Source organism: Phoenix dactylifera, chromosome 4 (assembly GCF_009389715.1).
Source record: "Phoenix dactylifera cultivar Barhee BC4 chromosome 4, palm_55x_up_171113_PBpolish2nd_filt_p, whole genome shotgun sequence".
In the NCBI taxonomy this organism is placed as follows: Eukaryota; Viridiplantae; Streptophyta; class Magnoliopsida; order Arecales; family Arecaceae; genus Phoenix; species Phoenix dactylifera.
This window is the reverse complement of record NC_052395.1, coordinates 3024516-3050752: the sequence shown is the minus strand read 5'-3', so window position 1 is coordinate 3050752 and position 26237 is coordinate 3024516. Positions and strand designations below refer to the sequence as shown.

General features: G+C 38.5%; 1 protein-coding gene across 2 annotated transcripts; it reads left to right on the top strand.

The window, feature by feature from the left end:
- Nucleotides 1-171: 171 nt before the first annotated feature.
- On the top strand, nucleotides 172-22714 carry LOC103712961 (THO complex subunit 6). 2 transcript variants are annotated; one of them, XM_039125317.1, is made up of 13 exons: nucleotides 172-508; nucleotides 1956-1987; nucleotides 2095-2205; nucleotides 3270-3337; nucleotides 3920-3965; nucleotides 5016-5076; nucleotides 6474-6527; nucleotides 6696-6776; nucleotides 7488-7527; nucleotides 8902-9011; nucleotides 10033-10143; nucleotides 13361-13477; nucleotides 22392-22714. In XM_039125317.1, exons 1-13 carry the CDS (start codon nucleotides 263-265, stop codon nucleotides 22482-22484), a joined length of 1170 nt encoding a protein of 389 aa, XP_038981245.1. In that variant the 5' UTR covers nucleotides 172-262; the 3' UTR covers nucleotides 22485-22714. The 2 variants fall into 2 exon arrangements, with proteins under 2 accessions (XP_038981245.1, XP_008797904.2); XM_008799682.2 differs by having other exon boundaries at nucleotides 3270-3346.
- The last annotated feature ends 3523 nt before the right edge of the window (nucleotides 22715-26237 follow it).

Sequence of the window (26237 nt, the reverse complement as noted above, 5' to 3'; positions counted from 1 at the left end):
TCGCGCAGGGACTATCAATTTTCAAATGTTGTCCAGCCGAAATTAACTCCGGGTCCATAAAGTTAATATATTTAGCATTAAGTCCCTAACTAGGTTTCCTTGTGACCTATCCGATCCCCTCAACATAACGCCTTCCAGCCTTCCTGTTTACATCAAAAAAAAAAAAAAAAGGAAAAACAAACTGACCCCTTCTTTTTGTATTTTATATCAGTCCTGTCCCCCCTTGTTATAAAGCCGAAAGTCGCAGGGCTCGGGGCCACCGATGCCGGAAATGGCGAGACGCGGCGGAGGCGGAGGCGGAGGCGGAGGCGGAGGAGACGCGAGGAATTGGGACGAAGAGGGCTACAGGAAGAGCATTCTTCGAGAGCGAGAGCTCCACTATCGGACCGTTTTCCGGACTGCCTTCGCCCCCTCGCTAAACCCTAATCCGGAAACCCTAATCGTTGCCTCCAGCGACGGATCTCTGGCGTCCTACTCCATCTCCGCCTGCATCTCCTCGGTCACTCAGGTACTTTCTTGATCCGGAACTTGTTCGATTGAATGCCGGGGTGAAGGTTCTTTTCTTGGCGTGGCTTTCTCGATCTCCTAGAAAAACAAAGTCAAAGGGAGTTTGGCCAATGGGCTTGATAAATTTTGAAACGAATCAAAAGAAAGAGTGGCAGAAGTAGAACCTTCGAGAAAGTAGCTGATCATTTTCTTGTAAATTAGTATCTAGTGGTTCTTGAGACTTATGACTGTTTTTTTTTCTTGGATGTAATGACGATTTTCTTGGAAGTAACTTGTTTGATTGAATTCTCAAACGAAAAATTATCTTCTTATTACTTCCATATAGGTTCTTTCTCATAAAAATCTTAATTTTGCGAAAGGAGGGTACAATTATCGAGAACAATGATGGTCTGATTGCTCTTCTTTCAAGTACGTTACAAATTTACTGTTCTAAAAGGGTAGCGCTTGTATCAATATAGTTTACCTGTAAATATTTGGAGAAATCATAAATATTGCAATAACTACATCTGAGTAGAGACAAACACAAAAGAAAAGGAAGATAGAGAGAAAATCCTGCTTGAAGGATTAAAGAATGGCATTGACTGCCAAGTGCTGCATAAAAAATGAAGGACCTGATTGAGATTAAGCTTCATGGGGAGGATTTTTTCTAGGAACACTTGCTAATTATCTTAACATCTTGAAAAGTTGGATTGTTTTAAGCTCATAAATGATATTTAGTAGAACTAATTTTTGATCTCTAAGAACATGTGAAGCCAGAGATAGGTACTTTAATATGTTCCTTTTTTGTCCACTATCTGATTCTTTCACGAACTCTTTGACATTTAATATTTTGTTCTTCACTACTATGTTTCTACTTTTGTATTTTAGGACCTTGGGGCTGGGATAAGGTCCACAATCTCGGTACTGAGTACCGTATCGGTACCTTATTGGTTCAATATAGTATGATACAGTACGGTATGGTAGACCTCTGTACCAAAATAGCTTTTTGACTATGTTCTCAATTTTTATCTTGGTACGCCTCGGTACGGGCCGGTACACCTCTGTATGAGGCAGTACGGAGCTTGTTCCAACTTGAAGTTAAGTTTCGTATTGGTTTTCTTCCGGTACAGCTCGATATGGGGTGGTACGGCAGACCATGATCTGAGATTTGTTAATCATGCTCTTGTTTGCTAGGTCTCTTCATATTGTATATTGATATGCGCCCATTTGGGAGTATCTAATTATTGGGGGGATATCAGTACCGCTTTTCTTCTCTATATTTTACCCAATTCTTATTTTTTTTTCTTTTTAATTTTTTTTTTATATCACATCGTTGAACAGTTAATGTATCAGGATTCAGAAGTAAAAGCAATGTTATAATTTTAAAATGTTAAGGTGTTAGCGCTCGAAGTAAACAACAGCTTTTTGTGACAATGGTTACTGATTTTTTCTCTTTCTATTTTATGCAGCTTATGCATTTTAACAGGAAAATTGATGAGAAGTATGTATTTGCACTCCTCCATGTTAATACTGAAGAGGCGCCCCTTATATATGCTGATTTAATTGTTCTTGTTAATTAATCTTACATGTTATTCTTTCTCATGGAAGGCCTGTACCTGATTTTTTGTTGGTGGAACCACTTTCGGTGATTCAAGGACACAAGGGTCCTGCATATGATTTGAAGTTTTATCATGTTGGAGAAGAATATTTGCTATTAAGGTTTGTATTATGGTCGAGCATAAATGCTTTTCGTTGAGTTACTAGTGTTACACATTTACTTAGGTAACATGAGCTTGCTTATTCTACATTTGTACCTTTTTATTTCATGATATATCTTCCATGGGAAATTTGAAAAGTTCTTTATAGGGGGCTGCATTACACTCTAGACAATGATCTAGTGCTGCTTAGAGATTGGATAAGCATGAGAACTGTTTTGTGGAGATGTTGCATAAGTTAGCTATCAAGAATCATGTACTGGCTCATGCAATTATGCACCAAAGTTAAATACATATCTAGACATATAGACACATAGAAAGGGCGGCCTAGTGCATGAGGCTCTTGCCATTGCAGGATCTGGAGAGGGTCAGATGTACATAGCCTTATCCCATGTGCAAAGAGGTTATTTTTATGTTTTGAACCTGTGACTTTATTGTTACCAAGTCTCATACTCTATACATATACAAACTAGTTATAATGCATGTGCAATGCATGTGCCTATTGCTAAATATTTTAGTTATAGGATAGATTTTAAAAAGATTTTAGCATGATTAGGTACTAATATGCTTTCATCATGAAATTGTTTTAAGATTAGATGTATGTGTGTGTTTATACACTATCACTAGTAGAGATTGCATTTTCTGTTTGTTTACTTTAGGATCTGCAACCCTTTTTATGTGAAGAATATTACAATAGACTTGGTAAGTTCCATGGTGTCTTTGTTAGTGCATTGTGATTGCACTTGAGCTTACTTATGTTATTAATAATGTAGAAAAATGGCTCTAATGTGGCTGGCTTTCATCCTTTCCTGGAAACCTCAGCGTCAGTGGGTGTTTAAGGTCATACTTACTTGCATTGGCTAACATAAGAAGTGTGGTTGAAAATCTTGCTATTAGAGTGTTGTTTCTTCATCCTGGAAATTGATTGCAAATATTTTTACATGTTATATTTTTGCATTCCATTATGAATCTGCATTTGGCGAGTGAATAATAATTTCTTGTGCAAATTATGGCTATTATGGCAAGTTATCTAAAATGGTTAATAGCTTACATTGCCATCTTATGCAGTTGTGGTGATGATGGGCGGATACGGGGATGGAAATGGACTGAAGAACTGAATTCTGATCTTTCCATGGGTATGCAAGGTATTCCAAGCACAGACTTTTTTACTGTTTCATTATGTGAGTAGAGTTGATGCTCATGCACCAACGTAGCTCTAAGATCCACAACACATAGAAATGATGACATAGGTAAATGTCCGTCTCCTGGTACATTTAGGTGTTGTCTACTAATTCTGAATACAGAATGCTGATTCTAAATTATATTTCCCTTAAATTTGCTGGCACTATTGAGGCAAAAACAAGGTCTGTTGAAATTTAAAGTCATTCTATCTAGGCTCCAAGAATATCTCTATCAGTGTTTTGGATGGTCTCTATTATTTCTCCCATTTTTTTTCCAATTATACATTAACGTTGGTTCTTGTTCCTGTATCTTCCCTTTTCTGTTCTACAGTAGGATGTCTTTTCTATATAAAGTTTACTTTCATCTGTAAAATATGGGAAAGGCAAGAAAGAATTCTACTGGTAATTATCTCATAAAAATTCTTATCTTCTTTTGCTCATGCTTGTATACTAACTTGCATTGATTTAGCATATGAATGGACAGGTATTCTTATTCTGAAGTAAATGCTGATGTCCTATGTTTCTTTCTTTTTGCAGGAAACGATTTGAAGCCACTACTTGATTTGGTGAACCCTCAACATGAGTAAGTTTTTTTGCAAAAAAACATATCCAGTCTTCAAAGCATGTTTAAAACTTAACAAAAACATTTTATTTTATTATAATCTTGTGCAATCTTCATTCTTCCGAATGACCACTGGTCATGCCTATATTTTTTTTAATCACATGTTTTTTGTTTTGGGTTTTTCTTTCTGAGCATCTACCAGGTACCTAAGGAATTTGTGTTCCAGTAAGGAATACACCTTATGGTTATCTGTGCTGCTCATTGCAGTTAGATACATATATGATATATGAGCTTACGACGTGATGTGCTTGCATGAAATCTAATCACAATATGTAAAACTTCTCTATCGATATGAACTCACAATTTCAGGGCAGTGGGGATGCAAATGAAAGAGTTGAGGTGAGGCGGGTTTGGCCTGACCCAATCTGATAGCACCTTATGTCTGATCCAAAAACTACTTGATTTTAGTTTGATCCGACATGTTTGTGACATGACCTGTTTAATATTTTGGCTGGAGTCACTTAACTCTGCATGAATTCATGTATCGAACTCAAGCCAGCCAGTTGTCCAATGTGACTGATCTTCTAGCTACCCTGCAAATCAACGATTCAAGCATCTCTATTAGTCTATTTACTCATGTGTTCATATGCTTGCCTGTACATATATCTATATGCATATTGTATATGGATGCTTGTATGCTAAGAGAGGGTTGAGTTGGCATTCGGTTTTTTTAGAGGTCCCAAAACAACCTGACTCTATACGTTGATATGACCATGGTTGGTTCATTAATGTTATGGGCCGACCTGGCCAAATTCGAATACTCACATACCAATCCCAAAATTCTTCTTTGCATGGTTGACAATTTACCATGGATATTTATTTTCACCATGTTGGTTCTACAACATATTGCATTGTTTTTTCATAAATAATCATGCTTTTCACATACTTTCTGATTACTTCAAACTTCAAAGCTTTCTTGTTGAAATTACAATGCCATATTCACCTTTAACTTTTATTTTATCTTATTTTTTACATTATGCTTTAAATTTCTAACTTCATACTACATTGTAGAGGTCCTTGGGGTGCTCTTTCTCCGATCCCCGAAAACAATGCTATCGCAGTTAATGAACAGGTAGGTAATTGTTTTAGAGTTGCTCTATTTATCCATAATGAATTATTTTTATTCTATGTGGCTTGGAAAAGGGGAAGGGGGGGAGAGGGGTTGAGGTTAGAGTTGGCGGAACTATCTTGAACTGAGCAGTTTCAGCCGTCCCGAGCCGTACCCGTGGCTCACCGGTACGGTTCCGACAACGGAAACGAAATCTGTTGCCAGAGCTGCAGAAGGAGAAGGAAAGAGAGAGCAAGTGGGGGAGGGAGAGGAAGAGGGTGGGACGCCGGCGGAGGCCGCAACCCTAAAAAATTTTGAATTTTTAAGTAAAGTCGGCACCCTCCTCTGGCCTCTCTCCCTCTCTCTCCTCCCTCTCTCTCTTTTCCTCTCTGCATGCCGTCTCCTCCGCTGGTACAGGCCCGACACGGCCCATACTGACTCGTGCCGGCAGAGAACCGGTATGGTGCCTGGTACCGGTTCCGCCGACCTTGGTTGATATTGTGAAAAAGATGTACCCTAATAGTAAATTTCTGAAAACATTATATTAAATCATTTTTGGTGTAAGGTAGTAGGGAATACAGCCTGTTTCTAACCTGTTTATCTATGGATTGGATCAACATCTCTTGCTTTGAGCCAGCTGGAGAATATTTGAGTTATAGAGCTTCAAATCAACCAGGGGTAACAGGCTCCAGAGCTACAAAGATATTTAAAGATAAAGACCAAGGTTTTGTGATTGAATTCTACAATTTAATCTGCACAGAGTTGTTCTTCTAAAAGAAAGATAGACAAAATGAATGATTTAATGAAGACAAACAGAGAATGGTAGAGGAAAAAAAGAACGTAGAAGAACATGCATGGGAATGCATTAAGGAACATAAGAAGAAAAAAGAGAGGGGGAGAGGAGATGAAGGGAAGTAAATTTACTTGATAATCTGCCTAAGGCAAAACTTTTGTTATCTATAAAAGAAAAGTAAACCCAACTTACATGCGTATATAAAAGCCTATAATACCACATCTAATGTTAGTGAACTAAACCAGTCCCGTCCCTATCCATTGTGATAATGTCCTATGATCTTGTGCTTCCCCTTTTCCAATTGATAATTTGTGATCTTCACTTACCAAAAAGATAGTCTATGATCTACTAACCATATCGCTCCTACCTAAGTTTTCCTTTATATTTGTCTTGCACATTAAGAGAAAAAGGGAGGATCTTTGTCTCAAGCAAACAGACACCACACCATGGTCCTGTTTTTATAATCCCATGCTATTCTCACTCTTTATCCAAATCCCATTTCGACATATTCACCAAAACATGATTTCATACTTGCATTATTTTGTAACTGTAGAAGTTGTTGAAATAATAATTTTATGTTGGCAATATGCTTTATCATGTATACGTGATGCATTGCTTTCTTGAATAGGAAGGATCCATTTACTCAGCTGCTGGTGATGCTTGTGCATATTGTTGGGATGTGGTATGTATTTAGTCAAGGTAAATAGATTAGGTTAAATTTCCAATTCTAAGATGGTTATATACAGATTAGCAAAAGCGCCCCTTTTTTTAAAATTTCTTATAGTAGGATTTTGTTCTTTCCTCTTGCAATGATACCATTATGATGTTGTATGTCCTCTTACCACTGTAGGAGACTAGGAAAAGGAAAATGGTCTTCAGGGGGCATTCAGATTACTTGCATTGTATCACTGCTCGTAAGTCAAGCAATCAGGTTAGTTCGTCTTCTCTTGCTTTCATATTTACTGCATAAATTACCCAAACTGCATTCCAAGTTACATTCCATGGTGTGAGTTAAGAAAAATATGTTCATAAAAATGTTGGTGAACGGAAAAGGGTGCAGTACAGATAAGATTAGGAGAGACAATTAAAAGAAAAGATCTATTTAGCACATAGATAACAAATTATTTGGAAGAATACAAAGAATTTATTTTGCTTATTCACAAAAAATTGTTAGATGTATAAGGAATTGATTCCTATAAACTTACGACAATAATGAAACAAGTTCTTTTGATATTTCCTGTGCCCTATGAGTTAAATATAAGTAACTATTGGATTACTTGCAAGAAGTTAATGCTTTCAACTAGTTTAGTGGCCGGCGTGCAGTCTTTGTTCAGCCAACTAAGGTACAAATAACCTAGAAAACTCCAACCGGCTAGCCCATCACTATAGCCTGACCAATTATTAAGAAATAAGCCCATTTGTCTCCAGTCCGCTCACAACTTTGGAGCTTGCTCTGTTCGTAGGTCATGTGCATATGAGTGGCAAGCAATCTTTGCAATTTTCATTGATTAAGCAGTGTTATAACAGTACCTTCTGCATAAACCATATTAGCGCAGTTAATTGAATATTCCTCATAATGCATTAAATGTCTTTCTTTTTTGCTAGATTTTTTTATTCAGGTTTCATTTTTTACTTGTTTCAGATCATAACAGGTTCGGAGGATGGAACAACACGAATATGGGGTGAGCTATAAATAATATTATACTGTTTGCTGTTGCTGTTGTTATAATCTTTGTTGAGCAAAGTCTGTACTGGTTAAATGATTAAATAAGATCTTGAAAAAGTCTCTTTTCTTGGAGAGTTGATGCCAGTCCTGTTGATTTCCCAGTCTAATTTAAACTTAAACTTTTTCTATTCTTAACTTCAAATGGAAAGAACCAAACAAGCATGTCCAGATGCAACTCTTGACAGTCCCCTTTAAGATCACATGACCACAAAGAAGATCGTGCACGTCTTGGAGACAATAAAGCTAAACGAAGGTGATCATAATCATAATCATCTGGTCTTTTCCCAACTATTTGGGAATGGCTTTATGGATTCTCATTTGCCAACTAAGGCTACCTCTAACATTATTCCAAGTTTTCCCATACCCATCCTCATAACTTCCATCCATGTTAATTTAGGTCTTCCTTTTCTTTTTTTCCAACTTGGAATACAAACTAAAGTATTTCTCCTTATATGAGCCTCCTTAGATCTTTGCTATATATGCCCATACCACCTAAATTGATTTCCATCGCTTTGTCCTTAATTTATGATGTATTCATTTTTTAATCTACCATTTCTAGTTTTACTTCACATCCATTTTAATATTCTTATTTTTGCCACACTCAATTTGTTTTCCTTGCTGTTGTTCTATAAAATTTTCTTGTAAGTCTCCCAGGTTTGTACGACATAGATGACCGAGGGCCCTTCTAGATGGAGCCAGGTTAGGTCACTTCGATCGCTTAAGCCCTCACTGCTCTCACCCATATCTAAACCAATTCTTCTATTTAGAAGAGTGTGTTTATTACATAATAATCCAGATGCACGACTCCACTTCATCCAACCACCATTTCTTTTGGTGTAAATTCTGTCTTATTTCTTATAGAGGAGGATTCCATCAAGAAGTTATTTTCTCTAAAAGTGTACAACATCAACGATCCAACATATGCCATTCTACTGCCTTGCAAGACCTAGACAGGCCTGGCCTAAACAATGGGTTCTATATCATGAATTAATTAACATGTACTGATATGTTTTTCTTGGTGTTTAAAATTCTTCAAATTTAATGCTTCTTATGAGTCTTTTTTTTTTTGTACTTGTAAACCTTTATTACTTTTGCTTCATTTTTTTTAGCTTAGATGTTTTATCCAGTATATATTGTTAAAGAAGGATCATCTTAGTCTTTCCGACCATTAATTCTTGTGGTGTAATTTTACAAGTATTTTTGTGCTTAAAAGATATGTCCCAGATATGACATGCAAACACAACCACATGAATGTGTGTATCTATGGTCATTTATGTGTCTGTGTATCCAGATATGCTAATTTATGCATCTTTTATGATTTTAATTGTAGATTGTAGAAGTGGATCATGTACTCGAATTATATATCCAGAAAAGAACCGTAAGTTAAAGGAGCATTCATGGGTCAGTAGTGTTGCCATTGATTCGAGCGAAAGTTGGCTGGTAATGTATTTTGCCATGATGACATATATCACTAGCAGTTCCCTTTGAATTGCTTGTTTTATAATTTGTGTTAGATTGAGTTAATAAAACTAATTCTTTTTGTTTCATTGGCCGACAAAAGAAATTAATGATCTCAAAGTTGTTTGTCCTTAAAAAGATGATTTTTTTGAAAGCAATCTGAGAGTTGCTCTTAAATTTTCCAAGTCACTCTAGCTTCGTACAATAGTGCCTTAGTCACTTGTGAGATTGATCTGCATGACAACTGAAAGTCTTTTATAAGATGTTTACTTTATGCCACTTTTGGGTGGCCATGCTTCCACCCAAACAGTATCAACTCCATAGCCCAAGTACATAGCTGTTTTAGACTAGCCAATGCATTTGACAAATTTGATAACTACCCATGTTGCTTTGAAAAACATGTTAAGGAGTACAGGGTAGATCATATTCCTTTTCTCCTTTTTTATCGAACTACTGTCTTCACCTTAGAATAATATCAGACATTTAATTTAATAGGAACATTTATCATTTTGAGCAGTGATTTATTCTCAGTTCTTTACAGAAAATAACTGAAGTTGCTGATGTGATTACTTTTACGTAACCGTCTAGGGAAGGATGTATCATGCTAATCTTAATTAGGACCTCTGCGTGATTAATCATCTTGCAGCTTATGTCTGGACTTCCTCATAAGTTGATGTTGCTAATGCACATACTTGTCAAAAGATGATGCTACAATCATTTAAATGATGTTTTATAGTCATATCTCAATCCAATTCATTTTATTCTTTTACATATTTGTTTTATATTAATTGATTTTTGCAAGAACCAAATATTTAGGTATACAACTCAATATGTCAGAGGACATTCAAGCTCAAAAGAATGCATGTTGTCATATTAAGATTTGTTTGTTATTTTTTTGCCTTTTATTTTCTATATTTAAACTCTAGACTATGCTTTAATTTTTTGTCCCCTTTTTCAATGATTAAGGCAACTCAGAGTACTTTGATTGTTTTTCCCCTTCCAGGCTTGTGGCACTGGTAGTGGATTATCAGTTTGGAGTCTGTTATCTTGTGAATGCATCTTTAGCAGTGATAGTTGTGCCCCTGTGCAAGACTTATTGTTTCAGGATAACCAGGTAAGTTTTTAAATCCATGAGAATGTCATTCATAAAGCACATCTCTTTTATATCTAGTTCATAATAATTGCTTAAGTTGACCTCAATGGACATTTACATGATTAGCTATAGGAACCAATTTACCAATGTTTGTAGGCCATTTGCAATAACAACCATAATTTTTTTTCCTCTCTTTTTTTTTTCTTTTTCTTTAATAGCTGTAGAGTTTTATATTCCTCGGCAATTTTCCCATCTTTTTCTGGATTAGCCTTCTTGGCTATCTTCCAATGTGCACCCTCCCCCCCACCCCCCAGCAATAGTGGCTGAAGCTGGTCTCGATCAATAGAGGAGAGCGAGATAGCTGTGTTCGACCAGACCGTCGATCTTCACCCTCGGAAGAGGCCCCCCCTCCACACACCCCCCCCCCCCCCCAAAAAAAAAAAAAAAATTCTAATTTGTATCATTATAACTTATGCATGGTTTTAGCTCATTAATGCCATAGTTTCACTGTCCTATTCCCATCACAAATTATTTCGATCTGAAAAAATTGGTACATGACCATAATTTACAATCCCCATTGCATCAAATTTCCATCTGCTTTATAGATCCTTGTAGCTATTTTGTCACTATTGTATGCTTATGAAAAACTTTATCAAATCTTTTAGCAACTTCCATTTTGGTTTTCTCGTTTGGAACATCACCTGGCTGCTTTATCCTCAAACATATTTCATTGCAACTTTCTTTTGCTTATGTTGCCACAGATCTACCTCAACATTATCATCTGTCTGTGGCTCAGGTTATATAAAATAATATGTATTACTTTATGAACTTTCACAGACACGAGGATGATTATTAGATTTAGGGTTGAGAAAGATCATTTTTGCATGTGGATCCTGTGGTTCTCTGGGACACAGGACAACCTAGGGGAAGACTCTAAATGCTATCTTAATATGATTCCAATGCAAAACAGCAAGCGATATGAATAAATCTGAAAGCTAAACCTAGGAAAAACCGTAAATATAGGAGACTAAGTGATCCTAGATCAAAATTGCATGATCTAATTAAGAAAAATAGAAATGACATTGCAGTAACATGCAAAATAGTCTTCCAAACTAACCCAGGAATGATGTAAAATATGTATGCACCAAGTATGGCATTCAGCTGAGATCAAATCAGAAAATAAAAGTTGCAAGAGGCCTATAAGTATACAGATTTCAGCATGTTCCCAAAAGTTTCAAGATAGTTAGAATGCTATATGCATCAACATCCTTGAAGGCTCCTTTGTGTCGTGATCTGAATCTACATGACAATCTTGCAGCCTGAACAACCTCGTGCGGAAAACTCAGATATCAGCCCAGTTGTGACCTTCCCCAGGCAGTAGTATAATAGTAGCGCTGTAACAAGATAGATGGAAGATCGGCTGCCAGAAGTTGATGACTGGTTGATGTCAGTTTTAGGCAGATGCAACTAGCAGCAGGCATCCAGTCATTTGTGTGCTAAGGGTTAGGGTTTCAGCAAAGAAAACAGGGAGAGCCATTGCACTAAATGGAAAAGAAACAAAGAAGGAGAGAGAAGATATAGGAGAGGAGGGGAAGAGGAAAATTCAGACCTGGAATCACTCCAGAAAGGCCCTACACTGGTCTTCATGTTGCATGAAGGGGAAAATTCAAGACTTAAAAAGAGAACTTGAGAGACAAAAAGAATGTAATTTTATCTTTACAGTACCATAGAAAAGCACAGAAGAGGGGCCGGCTAATATAGATAGGGTTTCAACCAAGGTCCGCCGTACCGGTACCGGTCGGCGTACCGGTGGTAGCCCGGACCGGTACGAACCGGTCCCGTACTGGTCCGAACCGGTTCTCCAACAATAAACTACCGGTACCGGATTCCACGCTGATTCGGTACCGGTCTCAGGCCGGACCGGTACATACCGGCCTGTATCGGCCGGTACGGACCGGTATGGAAGACCATGGTTTCAACTTTCGTAGCCAAAATAACCCTCCACATATGTTCATATTGTAGGCAGTGCAAAAAACACTAAAAATACAGCAGAACATAGCTAAAATAGAATAAAATAATGAAAGTACAAAGAAAATGATGAAAATCCTAAATTATTTGTCTAGATCAACTCAACACTTGATATAAAATCTGGCTCAATCTACGACTTGATGCATCAATAGAGGCTCTCGGTCCAAGCTTCATCCATCCACAAGCTTGTCGGTTCCTGTCATCAATGCTGATTATAAGACTGAAACTTGGGATGGTCTCCATCACCTTATGATTAGATCTTAGCAATCTGCCCTAAGATTTCCCTTCAACTGCTTTCTATATAATGTTAATTTGCCTCGTGACTATGAATTTGTCAAAAAACATAGAGTCGAAGTTAGCATCTGAACCAAGATACTTTTTCTGATTGATTGTTTTCTAAGTAATAAAAATTTAATTACATGTTAAAAATTTTGAAATGATCATAGGGTCCATAAGAAAGAGAAAAGAACAGTATAAAGGACTAAATGACATTGGGCTGGTTTGTTAAATGTGTCATAATTGGTTGTAGTTTCTCTCTCATTTTTCGAAAATATGTGCGTCTTTCTAAATTGTTGCCCCATGTCTAATTTTAGAATTCGTTCTGCCTTTAACTATTTCAGCTGAATACCCACTCCCAGGAACTTTAGATATGTTAGTCATTTAGATTCCACGGAGATAAGAAAATAAAACAAAATCATATAAAAATCCTAAGTAATCCTTTAATCTGGCCCAATTATTTTGGTTAAGTCTATCCAGGAAACTTCACACAAAGATGGTACTTTTTTCTGGGGATAATTAGAATATAACAGCAAAAAAAAGTCTCAAGAATGACAAAGGCTATCTTAGACCCATCTAAATTGGAAGCACAAACTCGATAAAACTTGAAAGCTGGATGCTGCAGATAAAGGATACAAAACTCTGTAATTTAGTGGTTCTTTATTAATATTGCCAATAAGTTTATATTTTTTTCACAGGTTTCTTAGGATGCCTGATATGGGAGATTTATTTTTTACTATTATGCTTGTATCTATTTTCAGTCTTTGCTTATTTGCTTGAACTGTGAGTTTTCGCATGATTTGTATTCATTCTTTTTTTTCCTGCTCTTTTTTTTTCTTGGATAAATGATATTATATAATTTGTGCGGCAATTTTAGTTCCCATATTTTTTTCTTAAAGTGCTACTGTCAAAATTTTCCTTTGGTTCTTTTCAGGTTCTCACGGTTGGTTCTGAACCTGTACTTACACGTTTCGGAATTTATGGAGTGGTTCTTTCACAAATAAAATGTGCCCCGCAGTCAGCATTTTCTGTCTCCCTTCATCCTTCTGGAGTATGCTTCATTTCCTCCTCCACTTTACTAAGTTCTAAAATATCATTCCATCTCATAATTAAGAACACAACATTCTGCCATATATGACTATATTTTGCTAACTGAATAAGGCATATCTTGCAAAGTTTTTATGCCTAGGTTATTTCTTATCAGCTGTACATTTCCATGAACAATCCTGGCTGATTGCATCATCTGTTGTCTGTGCAAATTACAGATATTTTTGGCCAAAAGAAAAGATAATCAAGAAACCTCTTCTATAGTCTGAAAGATAGCATTTACATCTTAATTAATTGCTGTATTAAATATTAGTTTTGTTGGCAAAACCTTGGTGAAAGCTGATGTATCATTTGTCTCTAAATTATTCTGCTGCTGTTCTGTTGGCTCTCATTTATATGCAGAACTCCCAAAATGTCATTTGCTGAACCCTTAAAGAGTGGATCAATTATATTCTTGTATTTCGCAATGAAAGATAACTTTTTCTTTGAACAGTTTAGATATTCTATTTAGGGCCTGTTTGGATATTCCAATAGGATTGGGCTGAAAATCCTGAAGGATTCGTGGATTGGGCTGCTCATTAAGCATAGCTCTATCAACCAGACACCTCCCAGCCCAAATGCTGTGGGAAGGGAAAAAAAAAGATCTATGGAGGTCTTTTTTCTTCTTCCTGCAGCTCAAGGGCTAGGATTTGGGCAGGCTCTTAGAAGATGTGAGGTAACAGGCCAATAGGCCTGATTCCTGCAGGATTCTCAGCCTAATCCTGCGGGAATATCCGAACAGGGCTTTAACTTGTGTAGAAAAATATTGCTGGTATAGTTGCACATATTGCTAGAGTTCATTGAAGGTTTACCATATTGAATTGACAACGAATCTTTTTAGACCCAACTCAATTGAAAACAGCTGATGAGGAAATCTAAACATGTTTCGCATCATAATTTATCCATTGAGAAAGAAATAGATGTATGTTTTTTTCAGAACGAAGGGCTTTTTAAAGACTTTTTAAAGCTGCATTACATCTCATCTTTATTGTATTTAGGGTTTAAAAGATTAAGATTTTCAATATCTAAATTTATATTGAGGTTGTTCTATAACCTATACATAAAAGTGGTAGCTGTCATCCTATTTGGTGCTTCCTATTCAGTCTGTTCCAACCAGCAGCCCCCACCTCTTGGCCTATGGTTTGGGTTTTGCATGGGGCACTTGGTAGGGACTGCCAACAATCAGCAGACAATAACAAGGAAAGGAAGAGGGGAAATCCCTCTCGTCCCTTGCACTCTACATGTCTATCTTCAGGAAATTGCATCTAGCCCAACCAATTCTGTCTGAAACTTGCTTTAAATATTGCACCCTTGTAACTGTTTTTGGCCTCCTTTACATATTATGCATACGATAGATTCTATAACAGCTTATATTTGGCGTATGTTATACTGGTTTTTGTTATAAACAAACAACCATATGTGGTATGTGTACTGTTCTCTTGATAAAATAATATTTTCAAAGCTCAACTTTTTTCCAAAATTTCTCTCCAAAAAAATGTACCATCTGAGAAAAATATATTTTTATCAAACAAAAACGGCAATGTTTCAAAGGGAAACCCACTGAAACAGTTATAACAGCTACAGTGGCTGTTATTTGCCTGAAAAGTTACTTTTGATATTTTTGTTGTATTAAAACAGTTACGATTACAGTGACTGTTATGACAACATTATAACAAAAATAATGTGCATTATAATAAAAAATAATAACACTATTGCTATCTAATGGTCATTATAACAAATATTATTTTGATTTTAAGTAACTTATAATGATACAAGATAGGGCGGAAAATAGCTATTATGACCATTATGTGGATTGATGACGATTTTGGTGGGCATCCATCGTAACGGAATAATGCCTTTATTTCAGCCTTGGGGTTAAAATTCTGCATGACTACCAACATAAGTTCTGCGAGCTTTGATATTTAAACCAACCATATATTAGTCGCATGACCCCCCCAAGCATGACTCTTTAGTATGCAAGTCTCAAGGTTGAGAAAAATTAAGAAAATGAGTCTTTTTCATATTGAGCATTTGTTAATGCCACTGTTTTAGTAATGCTTATTTTGCCAAATAATACATTACCTTCAAACCATTACATGAACATGTTATAGTGAAAAAAATAACCTTTTAATGATCTGGGAATGAAATACTAGTCACTATTAGAACTACTAATAACAAATAGCAAAAAACTTATTTATTATAATTTAAAGATTATTTTTCAGTTGGTACTAAAATCATGAATAAAAAAAATTGTCTTATATGGTGAACTTAAAAGCCTATCCATGTTTTCATTCCCTTTGTGATGTCTCTTGCAAAATTTGGAGGTTGATGTTTTATCCCTTTTCTTGTTATTTCTTTTTTTAAAAAAACTTTTTCTATCTTCTCCATTTTCTAATCTTGCAAATGTACAATGTTTTTGCTTTCTAAGAGAAGATGGATGATCAATTACCAAAAAAAAGGAAGAAGAAAAAGAAAAACTTGGATGGCTTTGTTTCCGTCCAAAACAAATAATCAAAAGTGGCTCTCCTTTAATATTAGATTTTGTTTTCAAATTTAATAAATTGAAGAGATTCATTAACATAGTTAAAAAGAAGCATGATGAATATGCACCTACAATGTGTGTTATGAGTTACACATGCCCTAAGGTGTGGGTGTGTTGGCGTTCTTTTCCATTGGGCGAAAAGGTATGAGTCTCTGGCCAGGTTGTACTATTGCGCAGGTGTGCCACCAATGTCTAAAATTGGAAAGAGGTAAGGATGGTAGCATGGGTCCTAATGCATTGAGTTTTAAAGACTTTCAATACCGAGGCATCACCTTCTTGGAGGAGGAGGTAACCGGGGCGACAAATCTAAGCTAAGAACTGCAGGTTGAAGATAAACAAGGATAAAGCAAGGTAGTCTAAGATAAATTAAGGTAAATAAAGGTAAATGCCAACATAAGTAAAGATAAATGAAATGATAGATGTTTGATCAGCTAAAGATCCTTTAGAATTACATTCTAGTATTTGTACATCACATTATAAATGGCCAGATAACCGTCTACTTCTAGCGTCGACACTTGTCCATGCCTACCCTCCACCTCTCCTTGATAGTTCCTGTAGATGGAGCCAACTGCTCTCCACTTTCCACATCTTGGTAACTGTTATGTTCTATACTAATATTTGCTTTATCGGTTGGTACTATACTATATTGAGCGTATTGTAACGTATCGGTACTGAATCAGTACACAGTCTTGTATTGTATTGACACTCAGTATGCCTCGTTATTTCGTATCGTACTGCGCACCGATAATGTAATAGGATGGTACTAATACGGAGTTTGATATCGAGACGACAAACTTTGCTTTGTACCATATCACAATCCCTCACTGTGGGCAAATCTCCATAAGTCATCATACCTGATCGACCTCAGGTTTGATACGGTTGGTCCTTGCCCAGTCTATGCTTTCAGCGGCTACTCGGCCTATCTTGGCTGATGTTTCTTCTTTTTGGCATTTCGGGCATTGTATAAGTACATTTGTTTCTTCATCCTCTTAGTTATTAGCTCACTTCATCCGTTGATTTTGGGTACTTGGTTCGAGATCCTGTGATCCAGAGTCGGCGGAACCAGTACCGGGCACCGTACCAGTTGTCTGGTTGCACGAGTCGGTATGGACCTATGCCGTGTCGTGTCGGACCTGTACTGACATAGTAAAAGAGGCAGGGGAGGGAGAACGAGAGAGGAAAAGAGAGAGAAGGGGGAGGCCGGCGGAGAGCTAGCAGAGGGTCGGAGAGCCGCCGGGAAGCCGCGTCAGAACGAAACAGGGGCTGGAGGAGGCTCTTTTATTTTTGAGTTTTTTAAGTGAGTCGGCAAACCAATTGCCGACTTTACTTTTTTTTATATTTAAAAAGTTAAGTGCCAACTAAAAAGAATTAAGTGAAGTCAGTAATGGGTTTGCCGACTTTCACTTAAAAACTCCAAAAATAAAGAGGCCCTTTAGGCCCTGTTTCGAATGAAACAGGGGACCGGAGCGAGCCCCTCTTCCGCGGCTCCCTCTACGCGGCGGCTCTCCGACCTTCACCGGCCGGCCTCGACCTTCCTCTCTCTTTCTTCCTCTCCCTCTCCATCCCTCCCCTGCTTTCTCACTCTTTCTTTTTCTCTTTTTCCTTCATCTTCTCCTCCTCCAGGGCCGTTTTTATTTTCGTCATCGGAAACGTCCCGGGCCGCGCCCGGTATAGCTCGGGACGCCCCGAACTAGGCGGTTTGGGATGGTTCCGCTGACCTTGTATGATCATTGCCTTATCCAACACCACTGTGTGGCTGGCACGTGATAATCCCTGGCCACTGTTGGTTAGGATGTGGCGTAGACGTGGTGTCAAGTGGTTCACCAAAGGATCATATGACATTAAAAGAGTTTATATGAATGATGAGATCTATAAATGCCCTTTGCTTGTGTATGCATAATTCATAACAAAGGTTTCTGTGGTGTTATAATGACTATCATAATGATTTTGAGACCACTTTGTTATGTTATATGCATCAGGTAGCCAAGTAACAATAATTATTTAATTACTTTTTTCTATATTGGTAATTATATAATAAACTGATAGCTATTCATGATTATCAACCACTGGTATATTCTTAAAAAACTAAACCAATCACTCAAATGCCAATTGGACAAATATGAGAGCTAATTTGTTACAGCAATCGATGATAGTAACTTGAGGCCATTATAATAGGATAATAGTGGAATCAAACATATGAGACATAAGAGGAAGGAGCTTTTCATCAATGGTTGTGGTATCATGTATGCGATTGGGTAAAGTAATATAGTTGATGCGATCACATCAATCCATATAATTTTTGAAAATGATATTTGAAATTTTGTCGTAGTCCTGTGTGTTTGCCATATAGAAACACATGATCAATGGGATATAAATAGGAATATTGTAAACTGCTCTTTCAACAATTATACACAATCTACTGCACAAACAAATGGAATTAGGGTCTCGTCAGTGAATTGCTCTTTTAAGTTCATTTTACTTGCTATTCTCAAGCAACATGTGCCTAGTTTTCCAATACTTCTATTCAAGGACATTAAATTCTAAGCATGTAGTTCATGAAGACAGCAAGGTAGTAGATTGTATAACTACTATAATGGCGAACAATGTGGATGTTGGGACATTTTGATCCTACAGTGTAGTAGCTATTTTTAACTAATGTTATATTACACTCATGTTCTAAGTGTCTAGTCCCTAGCCTGGATGAGAAAGGTGAAGGTTTAGATTGACAGTCAGTATAAAAGTATGTCAGTGACTATGAAATGGATCCAAATGTGATATGCATGAATATTAGGGCATCCCTTGCTTTATGTGATGCGCCATAAGCTGACTTGATTTTGGTGAGTAGGCAAAGGTTGGTTAGGTCATTGTCCATAAACAACATGCTAAACGTGACCTGGTTTGGATTAAGAAAAATAACAAGTATTTTAGATAACCGATTTGGATTTATGCCTGAAAGGTCTACAATAAAGGCTATATTTTTACTTAGACAATTGATAGAAAATATAAGAAGAAAGAAAGGAGTCTATATATGGTCTTCATGGACTTAGAAAAAGCTTACGACAGGGTACCAGAAAAGGTAATTTGGTGGCCTTTAAGAAGGAATAATGTACGTAAACAGTATATTGAAATTATCGAGGAATTTATACTAGAGTGTTGACAAGTGTTAGGAGTTGTTGCAGTACATTGATTGTATTACCGGTTACTGTACACTTGCATCAAGATTCAGTACTAAGCCCATATCTGTTGCAGTACATTGATTGATGCTAAATTGGACTTATTGAAGTGGAAAAGTTGGAGGATAAGTTCTTAAATATTAGTAAAACGAAGGCAGTATGGAAATGAAATGTGATATCACACAAGATATCACAAAGTGATCATTTCGTTACTTAGGTTCTATAGTACAAAATAATAGGGAGATGGATGAAGATATATATAATAGGATTAAAGTTGGTTGGATGAAGTTGATAGATGCATCAAAAATATTATGTTATAGGTGCACATCTTGGGGACTTGAGAATTTTATAGAACAACAATTAGGCCTGCCATGTCGAATATCTCAGAGTACTCGCAATAAAGAAAATATATGAAAATAAGTTGAGTATAGTAGAAATGAGAATGTTAATATGGTTGTGTTAAAACTAGAGGAGCTATAGCATTTGCACAAATTATGAACAAATGAATTGAAAATAGACTAAGACGTCATGAGGAGACTCTAGTAAGATTTGTGAAGATATGAGGAGACTCTAGTAAGATTTGTGAAGTGTAAGAAACGAAGGGGAAGACCCGATGTAACATGGATGGAGGTTGTCAGGAAGGATATGGAGCAACTTGGAATAATATTGAGAAGGCCCTAAATAGGAATACTTGATGAATGAGGATCCTTAAAGCCGATTTTAAACAGATTAGAAAGGGCTAGATGATTATGGTTATGGTTATGGTTCTATCTGAATGTAATTTGTAGCTGGCTCTGCACGTGCAAGGCATGTGCCAAATAACTAGTGAATGATGTTGGCTGTTTGAAATGAATGAACTAGACATGAAACAGAGCAAATCATCTCTTTGTTCCTATCATTGGATTTATCATTTGACAATCCAAAGCATTTAATTTATAGCTTTTGCTTTTGATAGCTTATTAAATGGGCAAATGACCTATGAATCATGGTGAACAAGACGGACATGACTAAAAAAGAAATAAAAAAAATTAAGAGAACTAAATTGTGTTCAATAGACCGATTTTATTAATTAGCAAGTTCCCATCGTATTTAATTCAAATTGGTAATACTGGCTCTTTTATCGAGCAGTAAGTGCAATATATCTAAGCGCTAACATAAAAAAAGGGCAGTGAGACTCTTGCCATTATGGGGAGGGTTAGATATACGCAGCCTTATCCCCACATTTGGAGTGGTTGTTTCTGCATTTCGAGCTCATGACCTCTCGGTCAAAATGGAACAACCTTATCATTGGACCAAGGCTCATCCTTATCAAAGAGCCAATGTAAATTACTAAATACCCGAGTCTTGATGCTAAATCTCAGGATGAAATAGCACAGAGCCTAGTATAGAACTTGGAAGATACTTGGCAGGAAGGGAAATCCATCTGATCGGTTTTACAGTTTAATCTTGCACTGGTGTTGAAATAATCTTGTGGTTAGATGGGCAATGCACTTTTGGTGTTATATATATGATTGAGGGGGTACATATATGGTTATGGTGTTGGCGATCTGATCGGGGACCTGTAAAGATTGGTATTTAAAAGAGTATATAGGTACTTTTGTTGTTTTATGATATCTGAAACCAAGTGTTATAGGTAAGATGTTCATAGATCCATGACTCGCTGTAAGACAATGAAAATGGTGTTCATAGTTATCAAAATTCTTTTGATTTAGTTATTGCCAAGCGGTAAAGTTTCTTCGAAGGTCAGTTTCTTCGAAGGTCATGCTTGACTAGTCTATCAATAGAGCAAGTGAAATTGTCTATTAAGTTATCACTAGTTTCTCATAATTTAGCTAGTTTTAATCCCTTTCCATACAATATGCGCAACCCTCTTTCTCTCTCCCTCTCTCTCTCTCACTCACCCACTCACTCTCCCCCCTCTCCCCCCGTCTCCCGCTCGCTTGTGTGCACATGTAGTGGGGGGTAGGCATGTCCACAGGTTGGGTCAGAGATATATATCCGAAATTGAACTAATTTAAAATGGTTTTCTAAAATCGAAACCGAAACCGACCAAACCATCTACAAAAATCGCTTTAAATTGACCCAAGAAATTCGGCTCAATTTGGTTCGGTTTATTGGGTTAATGTTCAGTGGGTTGGGGACAAAATGAGCTGGGCTAAGTCTAAACATAAAAATTCTATTTTATATAGAGTTGATGTTGACTAAATGGGTTGGGCTAAGTCATATATATAGAGACACATATGGGTCAGGTCAAATCGGTTTGAATCAATTTTCTAAAAACTCAAACCGAAATTGAAGCGATTTTTTTTGATTCAAGACTCTTATATCGAGACCAAACGGAATTAAAAAAAAAAACAATATAAACTGAATCGAAGAGACCTACTCGGGTCGTGTTCATGGTTCGGCCGGTTTTTAGCACACCTCTGGCGGGGGGGAGTATATGCATGCATATGCTACATATCTAGTGGTGCATTTGAGATGCAAGTTCATATATGCATTTCTCATTATATATTATCTGAAAAGTTTGCTGAACAAAGAACCTCAGGGCTTCTCTTCTCAAGTTAAAAGAACATGTGAGATGCAAGTTTAGATATGCGTCGCTTATTATGCTTAGCAACTGAATATTATAAACTCTAGAGAATTTGGATACGATTATGGTTTCTTAGATTTTATTTTAAAGGATCAAATTTATTTAGAATTACAAGTTTTCTATTTACTTTATACTCTATATATGGGAAAATCTGTAAAGTGGTTTTACGCCTGCAACTGCAACCTTTTTCTACCAGTGCTTTTAGATATTCAATATTTGATAGCCACGGTTGGTTACAATCTTGCTCATAGAGCAGTTTTTTTGCCCTTTCCTTTTCAGTTATCTATAGCCTGATCTTTAATCATCATATGGCAACTGCATTCTGAAAACCCTGTTGTAATATGATTTTGGCATGTGTAACTCAGTTACTTCCGTGACATTTTCCAAATTGTCAGCATGAAGATGAAATGATCCTTACCTCATCATTGGCATCTGGCTGATTGATTGGGAGAGGAATATGGAGGGAGAAAACATTAAAATTACTTTTCCTACTCGAATCTTTGAAATCAGGACAAATTTAGTACGCTAATACCTGCTGCAGAAGACTGATGTGGCTCTTTTTTTTGCTGTTCAGGTTGTCGCAGTTGGTGGCTATGGAGGTCTGGTGGATGTCATATCAGAATTTGGGAGCCATCTTTGCACGTTTTGCTGCCAAGGCATGGATTAAGTACGCATGAACTGTTTGCCAAACAATCCAGCTATTAAGAATCAGCTTATGGCGCCTTTGCATTGGCATCCGTTGCCATTCCCCAGCTGTGTAAAAGATCTGTTTTGTATTGTTTCTGCGATGTATTATCTTGTCTTATGCAATGCAATTATCACACAGGAAACTTAAATTATCAAGTGTTCGTGGACATCATATCCCTGGCCGATCCAATCAATTACAATTTCAGCTCTGATTCCTGTCTTCTGTGTACTGGTTGTTACTCTGAACAAAGCCTGGCTCCGAAACCAAAATTAATTAGTAAACTATAGTGTTATATAACGGGAAATCTGGGGTCTCGCCGCTGCAGGGTTCTCTGTGCCATGCGAGGCAGCCCTGCTTCCCAAATCGGGAGCTGTTTTTGATTACCTGAGTTCTCTTTACCACGGAACCCAGCCCTGTTCTGATCTTACCTACGTTACCATCCATTGGTGCCAGGGACCTGCGGGTTGAGCTATGACGCTATGGGGTGCGTCCGCCAGCTGCTTTGGCCCAGGCATAGGGGGCAACAGTTCGGAAAAAAAGAGAGGAAAAGAAGAAAAAAAATAATTGTCTAATACTTGCCGGGTGGTTTCGATCTTCTTACAGATGGAAGTAAAGCACTTTCCGGAGTACTAATACTGGTGTCCCAACGTGTCATCTCCTGTACAGGCATGTTTTGAGGTATGTTGAAGGAACAAAAGAGTCTCCTTGAAAGCAAACTTAGAAGCCTTGGCCTCTCAAGAAGAAACGTACTGGCGCCAGTGTTCAAGAATGCAGTAGCTCAAAGATGGGAGATTGCAGCACCTCCAACCTTCACAAGATAGGACAATCATGGAGAATTGATAAATCAGACAGATAACTTTTGAACTACAGCATTTTTCAAGTCCTTATTTGACAAACTGCAGTAGAGTCTGTAGCCTTTCCAATGAAGTGGGCTGTACTCTTATCTTAAGCAACAGGATGTCTATGTGCATGAAGTGATCACAGTCTGCAAAGCCGCCAACGTGGATGGATTGCTTTTAAAACTTCGACTTTGAAAACCTCTCATAAGGTCAATCGGAATTTCCTCCTCACGCTACTCGTGAAGCGAGGCTTAGGTGCAGACTGGTGTCGGTGGGTCTCTTGCCTTCTTTCCTCACCACTCTCATGGTCTAACACACGAAGATCCACTATCTCCTTCCCTTTTTTATCCTTGCTGCATGTGTCCTATATATAATTATCCTGCGAGGGGCTGCAGCTAGCTATCGTTACCGGTCCAGCGGCAGGAACCAACGATGAGAAAATTACCCTCCTCTAACTTGTTGAAGCATGGGTGCTCTGTGGTGTTTACGCAAGCACGAACTACAAGGTAAGAAGAGTGCTATGGGATGAGATTACCAGCTTGGTCTCCCAGGACATCTCGATTGCTGTAGTAGGTGACTTCAATTGCATTTTGGGCCACGGAGGGGGGGGGGGGGGGGGGGGGGCTTTCATTGATTCAGTGGATAGGCAGGAATTTCAGGACTGGGTGTCGCGGAATAGTCTAGTGGACCTTGGCTATATCAGGCCACATTTCATGTGGTGTAATAATCAGACCGGCAAAGGATTGATAGGGCCATGACATCTCCAAAGTGGGTTCTTCGGTTTTCTACCTACCATGTGAGGCACCTATCTCGGATAGCATCGGACCACTGTCCGTTGCTAATTACTACAGCATCGAGCTCTAGCCACCATTCCCCCTTTCGTTTTGAAAAGATCTGGTTGTCTTACCCCCAATCTTGAGATATTGTTAGGGTGGCTTGGGCCCTGCCGGTTCGTGGTGATGCTATGCAGGGGGCTTCATGTAAGTTGGAGCTTACCAAGAGGCGACTTCACCGATGGAATAGGGGGGTTGTGGGCAACATCTTCCGAAGGTTATAGGAGGTGGAGGCCGTGATTGTTGATTGGCAAGGAAGAGAGGATCGGGGGGGTGGAGGGGTGAGCTCCTGTTGCCTGATATGGTTGGTCTACGGGGACTTCTCGCCACTCATCACTCACTCTTGCGACTGCAGGAGGTCTTCTAGAGACAAAAATCCAAGATATAGTGGGTCAATGAGGGGGATCGGAACATCCGATTTTTCTACCGGTTGATGGTGATCAGAAGGCAGCGAAGTATGGTCTGGTCGTTGCAAGATGAAACGAGTCAGTGGGTGGAGGGTGAGTCGGCAGTCAATAGGATGTTACTCGACTTCTTCAAATCCAGATGGATGGAGGAGGGGGACTCTACAGACACTGGTCAACTCCCGAGACCAGATTTTGGGATAGGTGATGTAGAAAATGAGGCTTTGGTTCGACCTATTTCGGAGAGGGAGGTGTAGGAGGCGATCTGGTCCCTAGCGGAGGACAAGGCCCTGGGACCAGACGGGTTTCCTCTCTTTTTCTTTTGGAGATATTGGTGTATTATTCAGAGATCAATGGTCGATGCGGTACAGTACTTTTTCAGTTGGGCAGTGATGGTGGAGGACTGGAAGGCTACCTACATCACCCAGATCCCGAAATGCCAGGATGATACAGAGCCTAGCCATTTTAGGCCAATCAGTATGTGTACAACCCTGTACAAGGTAGTAGCTAGAATCCTAGTGGGCAGGGTGAAACCCCTGTTGCTGACTATCATCTGCCAAGATCAGGGGGCTTTTATGTGGGATAGAAATATCTCGGATAACATTATGTTAGCCCAAAAAATAATGTGGAATCTTCAGCGGGCCTCGAAGCGGCAGAGCCTGATGGCTATAAAACTAGACATGGAGCGAGCATATGATAGGATCCGATGGCGCTTCCTTAGGCGTGCTCTGGAGAGTTATGCTTTCCATAGTACCTAGATTGGTTGGGTGCTGGGCTGTGTTTGGAGGCCTAGCTTCTCAATTTTGGTCAACGACACGCCATCACCCTTCTTCCGCTCTACTATGGGGCTGAGACAGGGATGTCTCCTATCCCCGTTTTTGTTTATCATGTGTTTTGATGTGTTGTCATATGCTTTATGGGCTGCATGCGCTACCCAGGCTATGGAAGCTTATATTCCTGCCTCGGAAGCCCAACCCATTTTTCACTTACTTTTCACTGATGATTGTCTTCTTGTGGCCAGGGCACGGGCGAGAGATGCACAGGTCCTAAAAGAAGTGCTGGCAGAGTACTGCACAGTTTCGGAGCAGAGAGTGAACTTTCAGAAGTCATCCATCACATTCAGCTCGAGTACAGAGCGCAGTGCTAAATGGGAGATCCTTGAGATGCCAGAGTAGGAGGTTGCCTGGAGCTATTTTAGGGTACCTATCACTGGTAAGAGGCTGTGGGTCTCAAGGTGCTCTGGCTTGGTGCAGCGAGTTCAGTGCAGGCTGAAGGGATGGCGGGCTTCGTCTCTTTCCATGATGGGCAAACTAACATTGATCAGATCAGTGCTGAGCTCGATGCTCGTATACTTTATGGCCAACATGGTGGTACAGCAGACAGTGTTGACCAAGATCGAGCAGCTTCTTCAGAGCTTCTTTTTGGGTTCGCATAGAGGGGGCCATGGGGTACATTTGGTAGCTTGGGTGAGCATTTATCGGCCTCTCTGGGAGGGTGGCCTGGGGGTGCAGTCTCTCCGAGTGAGGCGAGAGGCGATCATTGCCCAACACGCGGTGCGGTTCATCCTGAAGCCTTAGGAGTTCTGGAGTCATGTCTTGGCTGCTAGATATGGTCGCATGGGGCTGACAGAGGTGACCTGGCATAGACAGACTGTTT